This window comes from Leptonychotes weddellii, chromosome 6, assembly GCF_054177405.1.
Source record: "Leptonychotes weddellii isolate Sample4059 chromosome 6, ASM5417740v2, whole genome shotgun sequence".
NCBI classification, from domain to species: domain Eukaryota; kingdom Metazoa; phylum Chordata; class Mammalia; order Carnivora; family Phocidae; genus Leptonychotes; species Leptonychotes weddellii.
The window spans coordinates 5,357,183-5,371,241 of record NC_138374.1 but is presented as its reverse complement, the minus strand read 5'-3'; the positions used below and the strand labels follow the sequence as shown (position 1 = coordinate 5,371,241).

At 46.5% G+C, this 14,059-nt stretch overlaps 1 protein-coding gene across 2 annotated transcripts in view; it reads right to left on the bottom strand.

Moving 5' to 3' along the window:
• Nucleotides 1-298: 298 nt before the first annotated feature.
• C6H10orf90 (chromosome 6 C10orf90 homolog) overlaps nucleotides 299-14,059 on the bottom strand; it is a 200,040-nt gene continuing 186,279 nt past the window's right edge. The window contains exons 8-10 of one of the 2 annotated variants that reach the window (XM_081823306.1): nucleotides 5,011-5,074; nucleotides 1,359-1,458; nucleotides 299-1,276 (exon numbers count right to left, since the gene is read on the bottom strand). In XM_081823306.1, the coding sequence (XP_081679432.1) occupies nucleotides 1,238-1,276; nucleotides 1,359-1,458; nucleotides 5,011-5,074 (203 nt within the window). In that variant the 3' untranslated portion in view covers nucleotides 299-1,237. The remainder of the gene's footprint in view (nucleotides 1,277-1,358; nucleotides 1,459-5,010; nucleotides 5,075-14,059) is intronic. The other variant, XM_081823307.1, reaches the window with a different exon arrangement.

The window sequence follows — 14,059 nt, the reverse complement described above, 5'->3', positions numbered from 1 at the left end:
GCATATGCAGCACTGGGAGGAGGGAAGGTGAGTGACAGCCTCGGGATGGGGACAGAGGTGTCAACAGGGCTCCTGCTTAATCCCCCAAACCTCCTTCTCATTCTGGGGCAATTCCTAGTGAGATGCGAGGCCTTCAGGATCCTAAACCTTGCTCTTCAGTTTCCTTGCTTCTCTCATGCCTGCTTTCCGGGGCTCCTGACCCGGGTGTCCTGGTGGTGAGAAGGTGGCAGAAGAGGGGTCAGAGGCCCCCGCTGGGCCATGACAGCGTTCTCACCGAGCGTCATCCACAGCAGCTGCTCAGTTCATAACGCGGAATATAGAGCGGAGCGATACTTCCATTTTTGTAATAATTGCATTTATTTCCATTTTTGATAAAAACTAGTTAGTTCTTAACTCCCCAAACACACACTGGTAAATCATGAACATCATCAGCGTTGGAAGAGCAAATGGCAGAGTGGGAGCCACCGGGCCATTTTCAGCAACACAGCTTTGGTCCTAGGAGGAGGGGGCTGTGCAGAAAACACTGAAGTCACCTGTAATTTTTTCCCCCACCAGTTCCGCTCTCATAGCTTCTGTGGAAATGGACTCTTTTTCTAAATGAAGAGAAGCACTCAGTGTGGGGTGTGGTCGTGAGGACGGCTCTGCCCACCCTGGGTCGCAGACACACAGACTGCACGCTCCCTCGTTCCTGTCAGAGCACCCGCTTACTTCCAAGGTCAGCTTCCAGCATTACATGGCCAACACATCCAGAGAGTATTTAAACATACTGGGCGCTGACCCAAAGTGTGGACTACTGGCAGAAGTTGGGACTGATACTTAAAAACTGATAGATGTGGGTCCCAAAAATTTGATGAAGAAAAATAACCCCCTAGGATCTAGGCCCATGTGAACGTATAAGGCCTTTCTCTGTCTCGGTGGAAATGGTGGTGCGGTGGGTGGGTGGGTGGGGGGATCAGAAGCAAACGGTAAATTCCAAAGTGGAAAACTGAGGGGACTGTATCTAGTGGTTTATATCGCGTCGGTCACCCCTCCACGGTCTGCTGGCCCATTTCCTCAAGGGTTACTGTTTCTGTGTGGTTTGGGCAAGCAATTCAGGAAGCTATGTTTTCCTTTATGAAAAAAAAATCAAAAGTAAAGTAAGTGTTTCATATCATGAAGATAATGCTAAGTTTAATGGTTGATCCAGCGTTTGAAGTCATCCCAGGTCCAGGGAGTGGGTCAGCAGGGCAGCCTACGGTTAGACCGCGTTCCTTTGAAGGAGCTGGTCCAGTAATTGCTAGGGAAGCAGGAGACAAACACGTCAAGGTCAGGTTCAGCATCTGCGTGCCACACACACCTGCTGGCGGCCAGGCCGTTACCTTTTTGAAGACTTCAGCACGCAGTCTGTTACTCTGTAAGATCACTCTTTTCTTTTGTTCTTCTTTTTTCTTTTTCACTTCCGGCAAGTTATTATAGATTCTGAAACAGATTCAGAAAACACGTTGAATGGTAGCGAGACACCATGTGCCTGGGATGGATCTGTGTCCTGTCTTGTCAGCAGGCTCTTCCATTTCAAAGACAAGACCAGCTGCAGACGGGCCATCCCGGATCAGCGAGACGCCGAGACCCAGGGCTGCCCTGACAGTCTCCAGAACAGGCCACCGAGGCAGGGACGGCGCCAACAGGCAGAGTTTCCCCACCCACCGCCCCGGGGCAAAGCTCAGAGGCCAGTTGTCTACTGGGCAGGCACTTCTCTGCCCCTCCATTCTCGGAGATAATTAATGACTTGCTTGCATCAAGTGGGAGATTCCAAACCTACTGCTTTCCCACTCTGTGTAAACTTGCCCCAGATAGATACCTTTTTGCTACATGTTTTTTTAAGCCTTCCTATGGCTTAGAAAAGGAGCAGCAAATAAATGGAAGTAGCAGGAACTATACTGGAATAACACACACGTAAATGTGTGTTTACCTCTTAACCTGTTGCCTTCCTAATTAAACTGCTTCCAGATACATCTCAGGCATAAGTATTATGTTCTTGTCCTGGTGTAAAATTAGTAGGAATTTCCAAGTTACAAGCAGGGACCAAGAGACCTTCTTCTGGACCCTTCTTTCCTACCTCTTAATAGAAACTGTGTCCGGATGCCAAATGATATTTCTGCAAGAATCCATAGACACGATGGAGGGACTGTAGCCTGAGCTTTGGGGTTGCCATATTTATGGCACATGGACAAACACCTTTTTTTTTTCATTTTCTCTCATGTCTGAAAGTCAGACAAAATCTGTTTATAGATTCTACCTTTAAAATAATAATTAACGGGGCGCTTGGGTGGCTCAGTTGGTTAAGCGACTGCCTTCGGCTCAGGTCATGATCCTGGAGTCCTGGGATCGAGTCCCACATCGGGCTCCCTGCTCGGCAGGGAGTCTGCTTCTCTCTCTGACCCTCCTCCCTCTCATGCTCTCTATCTCTCATTCTCTCTCTCAAATAAATAAATAAATCTTTAAAAAATAATAATAATAAACAAAGTATAAAAATATAAATGAGGACAATATTAGCAGGTGACATTATCTTGGTTATTGAGCTCGAGGCTAATCACCTGGCATAAATGTTCTCAATCCTCACAGCAGTTGAAAGCAGCATGTAATGTCCTCCGCAATACGACTGAGGAACGCAAGCCCCACTGAGGTCAGGAGACTCTTGTAAAGTCCCTCAGCTGGCTAATGGTGGGCTGGGATTCGAACCTTGGACTCTCACTCTATGTAACACTGTCCCCCAACCACATAGTATAAAGTGTCTGCGAAATGCTTGTTCCATTGATATGGTTTGAATGAATCAATGAACACAGAGTTGCCATATCCAGGAACTATTCAAGAAAGGGCCCGGGAGAGGACCATAAGGAATCAGTAGGAAAGATGAATGTCCCAAAGCTTCACAGTGGAAATCCCTTCAGATGCATAGAGACCATCTTCCTGATACTGACCATCTGAATCATGTGGGCAGTTTAAGATACAAATGCTTAGGTCTCACTCCTGGAGCTTCTGATGCAGTATTTTGTTAAAAGGGCTTCCTAAATAAATTATGGTACACCCATATAAGGCACCACGCAGCAGAGAGTTAAAGGCAATGAGGAAAATCTGTATCTGTATCTTTCGCCACAGAAAGACCTCACAGACACATTATAAAGCAAAAAAAGTAAGCTACGGAAAAATAATACATATAGTATGATCCCATTTATGAATAAAAATTAGATAACTGTTGATGTACAAATAAAAGTCTATTTTTCAGGCAGAGAGAAAGGCCGGGAAGGATACACAGAAGGCTGATAACTGTGGGTCTCTGGAGAAAGGACTGGGCCCAGGGAAATGTGGTGGGAGGGAAGACAGCCAGGAGGGACTTCAGCTTTATCTCTACTGTTTGAGTTTCTAAAATGAAAATGTGATTTAACAATACAACTAATAACAAAGAATACAGAAGAAAAGAAAGCTCCAGAGTGATTGTGGGTGAGTGAGGTCTGAAAGCCAGGGTCAGAGCCCCCACCCAGGACTCAGAGTGAAAACCCAAGTACGGACTCCATCCAGGGGATGCACCGTAACCTAGCTCCTGCATCCTCCCTGAGCCTCCATTTCCTCTTTCGGAAAGCCGCGGAGTCAGCCATCCTGTCGACCCTGAATGCTGCGTTGAGATCTAGTATTTTAACTGCGAGTCTCTGTAATAACAGCTTTGGGTTTGGGGACTGGGAGGGGAAGATTTGGCTGAAATTTTTCAGTAAATTGAAAAAGGAATACTTCTGGCATGAGGTACACACAACTCTGCAAGTCTCAAACAGCAAGTCTGAAAACCCAGTGGACCCTCAGAACCCTCAGTTAGAAGGCCATGAATCAGGTCGCTAATGGGATGCTCCCCTTCTCATTTCCCCTCTTTGACTTATAAAGAGGCTCCCTGGGGCCCCTGGGTGGCTCAGTCACTAAGCGTCTGCCTTCGGCTCAGGTCACGATCCCAGGGTCCTGGGATCGAGCCCCACATCGGGCTCCCTGCTCAGCGGGAAGCCTGCTTCTCCCTCTCCCACTCCCCCTGCTTGTGTTCCCTCTCTTGCTGTGTCTCTCTCTGTCAAATAAATTAATAAAATCCTTAAAAAAAAATTAAAAAAATAAAAAATAAATAAAGAGGCTCCTTGCAGATGATCAATGTTAGCCAATTATCATGGAAACGATCCTAAAAGCAGAGATTTTGTGCCTGGACTGTGGAGAAACATATTCCTCCCATTTCAGTAGTTTCTCTCAGCACACTATCAATTAGGTTTAATTATTATAGTTCCTCCCAGTGCTAGATACTTTATTATAAACTCATGACATTTTCTTGCATGAACTTGGCCAACATTGCTGAGGTATTACCTTCTGGTTAGGAGGCCAGGGCTCAGAAAGAATGACTGCCTTTGTGTGAGCCGGTGGGTGAGAATTGGTAGGAGTCTAGAATAGCAACCAGCCAAGCAGAACAGGGAGAGTTTGCGGGCAGCAGAGCTGCCAACCCGGCCGGGGATGGAGCGTCAGGAAGGCCAGCGTGTGGCCCTCTGTGGCTTTGCTGGCTCCCACATGCCATGGGCTCCCAAGTTTGGACTCCTTCCTGCAGGCTTTGCCACTGGCAAGGCCCTCAGGAGAAACCACCTCTCTCCTCCTCATAAAACCACCTTCAAAGGTGCCCAGTGACAAACAGCACCTGCCCACAGAGACGATGAGAGTGTGCAGAAGCATTCCCATTATGAGTCTGGGGATCTCTTAGAGACCAATTACTAGGTCGGTTCAGAATCCAAGACCCGCCACTTTCCTAAGGCTTTTCCAAGAACGGCATTAACATTCAGAGGTGCAATTGGACAGCTACACTTCTTTTAGCCAGCATTTCAAATTCACGGCCAAGAAGACCTCAGACATTAAAGGTGGACCTGGGAATAGTGACCCCTCTGGACAGCGCCTGGATGCAGAAGCCCCCCCTCCCCTACCTCTCCCCACATTTTTCGACCTCACACAATAACCAAATACCTTTTAGATCGCATGTGCATCTCCTTCTCTGAAATGTATCTTTCTTTGGGTTTGAACAAGTTATCTGGAATGAAATAGAAAGAGGATTAATTTCAGAAAGTATGGATATCACACATTTCTAGAGAAACACTGTGGTGGACTTAGTACACACTTTATTATTGATCCTTAGTCAATAGGATCAATAGTGTAAGCCCCAACCTGCTACAGATACTGCAGGACTCGGTAGACACTCCTACACCAGAAACGCTTATATTGAAATTGACAACCAACAGATTGGTCTTGACAATAAATACAGGCATGAAGTACAAGGCTGGCATCTAAAATACTTTGCAGACAGTGACCCTTCTGCGTGCTTCAGGTAGTAACTATTACAGTGTGCTCTGCAGGGGGCAGTGCCAAGGTGGCACTAAACTGTGTTTCAGGGTCACCCTGGGTGCAGGGCTCTGGGTGTCAGGTGGAAGATCTCCACACTAGGTTCCTGGTGCCTCGGAAGACAAGGAAATCTCCCAGCTATCACCAGAGCATTTTGAGAGCAGAAGTGGACACTCACAACTGGGACCCTCCATCAGGGACACTCAACCTCTGCATCCATTCTCACAGAGGACTAGCTCTTTCCCAATCAGAAAATGCAATGGACAGCAACATAGGAAAAATGTCTGTCTGGTGTACCTTGAGAAAGTACACGCGGCTGAAAATCACTATGAGTCCGGAATGTTTTCCAATGTGAGTACATATTACTAATCACAGTGATGTTTATAGATGGCACACTTAGAAATAGTATGTATTTTTTAAGAATAGTGTGCATACCCTTTTGTAATAACTCAAATTCCCACAAGGCTCTCAGCCCTATAGACTGGCCAAGAGCCTGTCACACAAAAATGCTCTTGGGGTATGTGTTGCATGGAGTGCATCTGAGAAGCTGCCACACTTTCTGGAACACCTGTACGTGACCAGTTCACCTCCACCACTGAGCATAAGCAAATAGACAACTCAGCATCCTAGCTAAGCATCACAGAGTTGACATGGGCTCCCTGTGATCCCCAGTGAAGACCCCATGTATTTCCATTAATCTCTCCAAATCAGCCTGTCCCCTCACTCAGCACTCCAGTGGAGCCACACGAGACTTCTCGGGCTTGCAGAATTATCCATGAATATACACGAAGGTGGGGTAGAGACAGGGAAACTAACAAATTTCTCCCCACTGGAGAAACAAAACACAGCTACGGATTTACAAACTGGAAACAATACAGTGGCTGAGCTTGTATTCTGTCTAGTTATTTAACATAAAAGAAAAAAATGGCACCATTACTTAACTTCAAAGACAAGGTTCAAAGGAGAAGTAGGAGAGAGGAACAAAAAAAATCAATAGAATTTTCCCAGCTAAAGGAAAATGTCCTTCATGTTTGGAAAGGCATGAGAGAAAGGAGCAGTCAACACCACCGTGAAGATTTCCAAGATGCCTCCCAGTGCACACCCTTGGTTTTCACTCCTGCTAGGACCAGCCCAGAGTGGAGAGCCTTGATGGGGGCGCCTGGGTGGCTCAGTCGGTTAAGCGTCTGCCTTCAGTTCAGGTCATGATCCCAGGGTCCTGGGATCGAGTCCCACATCGGGCTCCCAGCTCAGCGGGGAGCCTACTTCTCCCTCTCCTCCCCATCTCTGTCTCTCTGTCTCTCATAAATAAATAAAATCAGAAAAGAAAGAAAAGAAAGAAAGAAAGAAAGAAAGAAAGAAAGAAAGAAAGAAAGAAAGAAAGAAAGAAACATCCTGATGACTTTCCCAGAGAAATGGGGTGCCACCTTAAGGCAGCCAGGTCTTGGGAAAGTAATTCTGTGACTGCTTGAAGACTCCTACTCAGGCAAGGAGAAGGAACCTCTCCAAAAAAATTAGACCCAAGCCCGGATTAGCATTCCTCAGGAGCTACTCAAGATTAGGGTGCAGCCAACCCAGACAGATAATGGTGCTCCAAAGGAATAAAAATGTTACAAACATAGTTTGTATCTTAATCCAATTGTATGTGGTCTACTTTGGGAAATTAGATTTTTTTTTTTTTAAGTTTGTTTCTTTAGAACACCTGATATCACAATGAAGCTTTGGTTTTATTTCCAAGAGAAAACAAAAGCAAATGTGAGCTCTTTGGCACCTCCACTGTTTTGTTTTCTGAACTCTTCGTGGCCTGCTATGCCTCAGCAGAAATTTAAATTCGGGGCAGAGACGCCCATATTAGGTGCCAAACAAGCAGGTCTGCATCCAAGACGGCCAGCCTCACCCCAGCTGGTGCTCCTTGGTTGCTGACTCGAGTTTTTGTAACACCACCAAACCCATCTGATGAGTAATGAGACCTTTCTGGCGAGGAGGAAGGAGAGAAGCAGCGGTTCTACCCTCCTGGAGGGAGGCTCCTAACCTCCCTGGAGCAAATGGAACCCTCTCTAGCCATTTGGAGGAGAGAATGGCATGGGACGGGGAAGGGAACGGCGTGTCAGACTTGAGGGGTCTGCATTACTATTTATAACAATACTCCTAGCGTTTATTGGATGCTTCCCTACGTGATCTTCATACCAACCCTGTGACATGCACACGATTTTTTATTATTTTAGGATTGGGGAACCCTGAGTTCAAAGGGCTGTTTCCTGGGACGCCTGGGTGGCTCAGTTGGTTAAGCCTCTGCCTTCGGCTCAGGTCATGATCTCAGGGTCCTGGGATCAAGTCCCACGTCGGGCTCCCTACTCAGGAGGGAGCCTGCTTCTCCCTCTGCCTGCTGCTTCCCCCGCTTGTGCTCTCTCTCTCTCTCTCTGATAAATAAATAAATAAAATCTTAAAAAAAAAAAACAAAAAAAAAAACAAAGGGCTGTTTCCTGTTCAGACTCATGAAGTGAACGAGTGAGTGGCAGAGCTGGGTGTCAAGCTGAGATAGCCCAGCCCTGTCCTCACATTCTCTTCACCTCAGAACACGGACACCCACTCATACTGCAGAATCCATATTTTGGGCACCCTGGTGAGCGCTAGTCCACTTTCCAGAAGACCAACCCCAAATTTACTTATTTTATAATCCTTCCTCCTACATCTAATGAGCAACTCCTGTATCACCAGGGGATGCTCAGAAGAAAAAAAAAATAGGTAAAATCCTGCCACCGTGAACTTCATTTGTTGGGGGATCGGATAATTAACAAAGAAGAAAAAAAAATAGGTAAGATCCTACCACCGTGAACTTCGTTTGTTGGGGGGAGGGGGGATCAGATAATTAACAAACTGGCTACAACATATCAGGCAAGTGCTTTGAAGGAATCGAAACAGGCCCACGTAGTAAAGGGGGACTGGGGTGGTCAGGAGGGCCCTTCGGGGGAGGAGGTACTTATTTATTTATTTAAAGATTTTCTTTCTTTCTTTAACAGAGCATGGGGTATCGAGTCCCGATACCCCATTCTTTAACAGAGCGAGACACAGCGAGAGAGGGAACACAAGCATGGGGCGTGGGAGAGGGAGAAGCAGGCTTCCCACTGAGCAGGGAGCCCGATGTGGGGCTCAATCCAGGAGGAGGTATTTAAAGCACAACCCAAATGACCGAGGGACCAGCCGTGGGAGGAACTCGAGCTGGGGGTGGGTAGGGGGAAACAATGAGGGCCACACTGGATGCAGAGTGAGGGTGCGAAGGAATGAGGCTCGAGGCAAAGTCAGGCCAGCAGGTGACACAAGATCAAAGACAGCAACATTCTCCACCCAGGTACGCTTGACAACCACCTGGGGACGTTGACCGCGATGCAGACACTGGAAACGTGAACCAGAATCTCCAGACTACGCCACTGTGTACCAAGACTGCAAACCATCCGAATTGGGTTATGTAAGCCTGTTTAAGGAGTTTTCCTTCAGAGTAAGAGAGATGGAGACTAGAGATGGCCGTGCTCAGAGGGGGGGGGACTCCAGCCTCACCAACACTGCCCGTGTGCAAAGTGAGCTGTGGGCTGGGAGAAAAGGATCGGGATGACTTCCAGACTGCAGGCCGGAGCGACCACTCATTTGCTGACCTCTTTGGTGCTCTGCAGTAGAGACACAAAGGTAACTAAGACTAAGGGCTCAAAGCCCAGGGTGAGAGCCACATAAGTAAGGCCTTTGGGTGCCAGGACCAAGGGTCTGCATGGGGTGGAGGGCTCCTGGGGGAGTGGTCAGCCCTCCGGGGGAGGAGCCATGCCGGAGAGACTTTGCAGCCGGAGGCAGCTGAGCTGAATCTCAAAAAAGACAGACAGCAGGCTGGAGGAAGGGTGACCCCAGGGGAGAAATGCAGCAGGGCCACTGGGACCTGCCTGCAGCAAGAGATGGTTCTCCAAGCACACATATGTGCAACAGGACCCAATGGGACCTCATTTCAAGGAATAGAAATCATCCTGCATGCGCTTTGTTCAAAAATACAGCAAAATCACATCTATCAATTCTCTTTGAAGGAAATTCTTCCTTTATGAAATTAAAGTGACTGGAGAGAACAATATTCAGCCTGCTTATTGGTCTTTTATGGATTTTCCTTGAAGCACTGTTATTCCAATTCACAGACAGAGAGCAAAGAGAACCATGGTTGTATTTATCTCTCGTTAATGTTCAAATAGAAGAGGTTTGAGGCTTGTTTTCAGTTTTTTCAGTAAAATTACTAAATTGCCCATTTATGTATTTCTGGAAAATCCTTTTTTCCCGCCTGAATCTGTTGTGTGTGTCTGGCTCATGATTGTATCCAAGCCCCAGGGCCTGTTGATAATTTAATTTGGCAAAGCCAGACATGCTTAAGCCCTTGCCTCTTTCAAAGTCAGCCAATAACCAGCTACCAAGATTTTGGTGCCTCTGAGGCTGCTCTGGGCGAGTAGCTGAGCAAAAGCTGAGTCCCGATACCCCATCGATCTCTGTAAACACACGTGAGTGTTTATTAACGACCCTCACCTGCTTCATGTGTGAACACACACATCTACACCCATTCGGTGTCGCCAGGAAGCAACAAGGGTCACCTAGATGCCAGCATGATTGGTTGTTTGGGGGGGCTGGGGTTCTTCTCCCTCCACACAGAGCCCTATCTACAGCTCTGATTGCAAAGCTTCATTTTCCCTATTGAACAAGTAATCTAAATGATAATCAAGTTCACCCTGGATTTATTACTACAATGCCCTCCCAGAAGCACATTCTCTGCAGTCACCCTGAGCACTTTGAAGAATCCTTCAGGTACTTGCTTCCCCCACCTTAGAAATACCAAAACCAAGAGATGCCTGTTGGAGAGAATCCAGCAGGGAGACAATAAACCACTTTGGAGTTACCAAGATACCAAGTCTACACCTCTCAGCATCTTCTATTAAAGACTGGGCCTCCCAAAAGGAATGCAGATGAGGTGTGGATTTGGGGGGATAATCTCCGAAGTTTGTCCCCTATAAAAGGACCCCGATATCTGTGTATTCTGAGATCAAAAGGCCATCCACTATGCCAGCTTCAGAGCCAAGGAGCAGCTGAGCATCCTGTCACTGGAGTAATTACATCATGGTTTTGAAGAGTTAAATCCAATTACTTGCACATGATTTCTGTTCAGCTCACTTTAGTGGGACCTCTAATTTACTGGACATAGGCAAGAGCAGAGTGGTCTAGCTTGGACTAATTAGCCCTCCAGAAATTAAATGGTACACATTGCACTGTGGAAAGGCTTTTGGGTTGTCTGCCTCCGAAGTGCTCTTGTGATTATAAAATCTGGTGCTGGATAAACATTCTCATTTTTCTCAGATCGCTTCGAGCCTTCTGGGGAATCCCGCTCTGAATGACAGTTCCACCTGGTAGGCAGCCTGCTCCCGGGGCCTGGAAGGTGGTAGACACAGCAGAAATGCTGGCATTGATGTGAAAATGATGTTCTTGCCAATTACCACCCAGCTACACAAGAGAGATGCTGATGTCAAAGTTTTGGAAATGTAGCGAGGCTCTCAGATCCTTCAGGTGAAGGCATACACCATTAAGAAATGAAGAATAGGGCGCCTGGGTGGCTCAGTCATTAAGTATCTGCCTTTGGCTCAGGTCATGATCCCAGGGTCCTGGGATTGAGCCCCACATCGGGCTCCCTGCTCAGCGCAGAGTCTGCTTCTCTCTCCCTCTGCTGCACCCACTCCCCACCCCGCTCATTTTCTCTGTCAACTAAATTTTTTAAAAAATCTTTAAAAAATTTTTTTAAAAAAAGAAAAGAAATGAAGAATAAACCAGAGGTCTCCAGGGATATCTATTTCTCTGTTTGCATGCTCAATTTGAGAAGTAAAGTATGAAGTCTCCTGGTTAAAGAAGTGACTCGATCTCTTCGTGGAGAGCTCAGCTCCTGATCAGAGATTCATCTGCAAGTTTAGAGCCGGGGCAGGGGCGGTGGTGATGACAACGGGCCCGCCAAGAACACCAGCAACCCATGAGACTCCCTGCAGATCTTCATAATGGGAGAGCCCTTGATGCGCATGGGCAGACGGGGCCTGGGGATGGCAACTTCAGCTCCCCCAGCTAGAGGAACCAGATCCCCAAGTCCAACATGTCTATGAAGAGCATTTTTGGAGAGAAATGCAGTCTTTATGCAATCCCTGGTTCTATCCTGCTCTCAGACCAAGAGCAGCTGCTCAAGCCCCTCCTTCCCCATTTCCTCGGGGTCTTTTCCTATGTGATTCTAGACTTGGTTTTCAGCTGTCTGCCAGGCCAGCTCTCTTCCCAAGTGGCACTGAACCCCTAGAGGACAAGGGTGGGGGGGATTTCTTCTACTCTTTTTGCTTCTTCATCTCCTCCCCGCCCCCATGCCCCTGGCGCCCCCATGCCCCTGGCTCCTTTCCATGGCCAAAGACAACAAATGTTAATATTTCTTGTATTATCTGGTTACTCCTCAAAGACCCAGTAAAGGACAAAGGGGTCCAAGGCTCTCTGCTAGCTCTCATAAAAGCCACGGGGACCGCAAAAGAAGGCGAGCCTGTATCAGTCACACCTCTCCTCGGAATCGCTCCTACCCAAGCTCTTGGCACAGGCAAGGACTCTCCTTCTCCTATTATTTCACACTGTCGCATTTGTGACATACTTTCCAAAGGGACTGTGACTGGCTCCTTTCCTCTGATGGACTTTGTGCTGGGTACCAGCATGATGGCATTGTTACAGATGCCAACGGAACCTACACGGAAGACGGGTTAGGCAGGGTCTGTCAATGGACAAGCTTTCAATGAGGCAAAGCCAACCACAGATCGTGAAGTTGGCACCAATCTCTACTGCCCAGAGGTGCCCAGGAACCTCAACCCTTGCTTCCTGGCACTGCTAGACCAAAGGGATACAAGTAAGGAGAGTAAGACCTCTTTTCCACAGTCCCAGGTTTCTGTGGGAAATGGCAGACTTAAACTCCAGTTGGGGGTTCCTTAGCAAAGCATGGTAGATATTTCCATAAGCAAAGATTCCTAGAGCAATATTTTCAAAGTGGACTCTCAAGAATTGGATAAAAGCATTTCAAGGTCAAAAAAAGTTTAGGGGAAATAAGGTCAAACAAAGGTAAGCAGTCTTCATGGTTGCACAACTTATCAGTGCCTTTAAACAGTTATAATCATAGGGGCGCCTGGGTGGCTCAGTCGTTAAGCGTCTGCCTTCGGCTCAGGTCATGATCCCAGCGTCCTGGGATTGAGCCCCGCATCAGGCTCCCTGCTCTGAGGGAAGCCTGCTTCTCCCTCTACCAGTCACCCCTGCTTGTGTTCCCTCTCTCGCTATGTCTCTCTCTGTCAAATAAATAAAATCTTAAAGAAGTTATAATCATCAGTTTTCAAAGTTATTATCTGTAGCTATAGAATAGGATTTAATCTATCCTAAAAAGAAAACCTGGTGTATTTTCCCCACATTTTAAAAAAATGTGTTTGTGTTAAATGGCAAGTTTAAATTACTCATTTAAAGGAACTTTAACAATGGCTCAAATCACCCACTTCACTATAAAACAGCAACAGTTAGTGAAAGTCTGAAAGATTAACTGTTGATATGAGAGTCATTGTTTGCTCCAATTCCAGGGTTTGCCAGCATATTTTAGAGAACCACAAAATATGGTGATTTATAGATGATGAATAAACTTTCCTTCTCGTTGCCAAGTAGATTTATATCCTCAGTGTCACTGCAAGGTTTACTACTGAGCTGCATTGTGAGATAAAAGGGAAATCATTTGGAAAATAAAATCCAGGCAATTGGGAAAAGGAATCTCCCATAAAATTAGTTTTCCCTACCACTCTGCAATTCCTGTTTCCACCTTGAACGATTTTAATTGGAAATAACACTGTCCTTCTAACCAACAGACGTAAACTAGTCTTTTCTTTCCATGTTTTTTTTAGGAAAAAACACAATACCTTTATCATGCGCCTGTGAAGGATACCATAATAGTATACGTGTAAATATCTTTGAATCAGGGAAATAGCCTTTTAACTAAATCATGCCGCTGTTTTCTTTGCAGGCTGATGAAGTAACAATTACTTTTATCTGATAAGCACATTAAAAAATTCCTTTGTGAGTAATATTGGGAGAACTACCTCCAAATATTTATTCAGATGTTTTATGGGAAAACATTCACAAGATCAGACCAGGCAATAATAGGGACAATACGGCCGGGGCTCAGCTAGCTGCATGATGAACAGCACATTTTTATTACTGCGATGACTTCCCTGCCATCTCATATCTGCTGGGTCACTTCTCCAGCTCAATGCTCTGGGAATGCAAATTCATTTTAATACTTGCTCCAGCCAAGATCATCAGTCTGAAGGCAGATCTGCTGGAGGAGGAATTCTGCAGTGCCTTCCGGAGAATTCCGTTCCTCTACTAGTCCGTGATCTGAATGGCTCTGACTTGGATCACCTTGGGAAGTGTGGATAATGCAATTCAGATGAATTCAGTCTGTTTTGCTACATGCAGCAGGGCTGCCCAGAGTGGTTTAGTGCAGCGCGGGCCCATTGGCGCTTACAATCTAGGGAGACTTTACTAGCATCCTCACCTGACCATAATCCAAAGCGGAGAAGCTAAGAAGGTAGGGGATCCAAAGAGATACAAGCATCATGAGCACTCA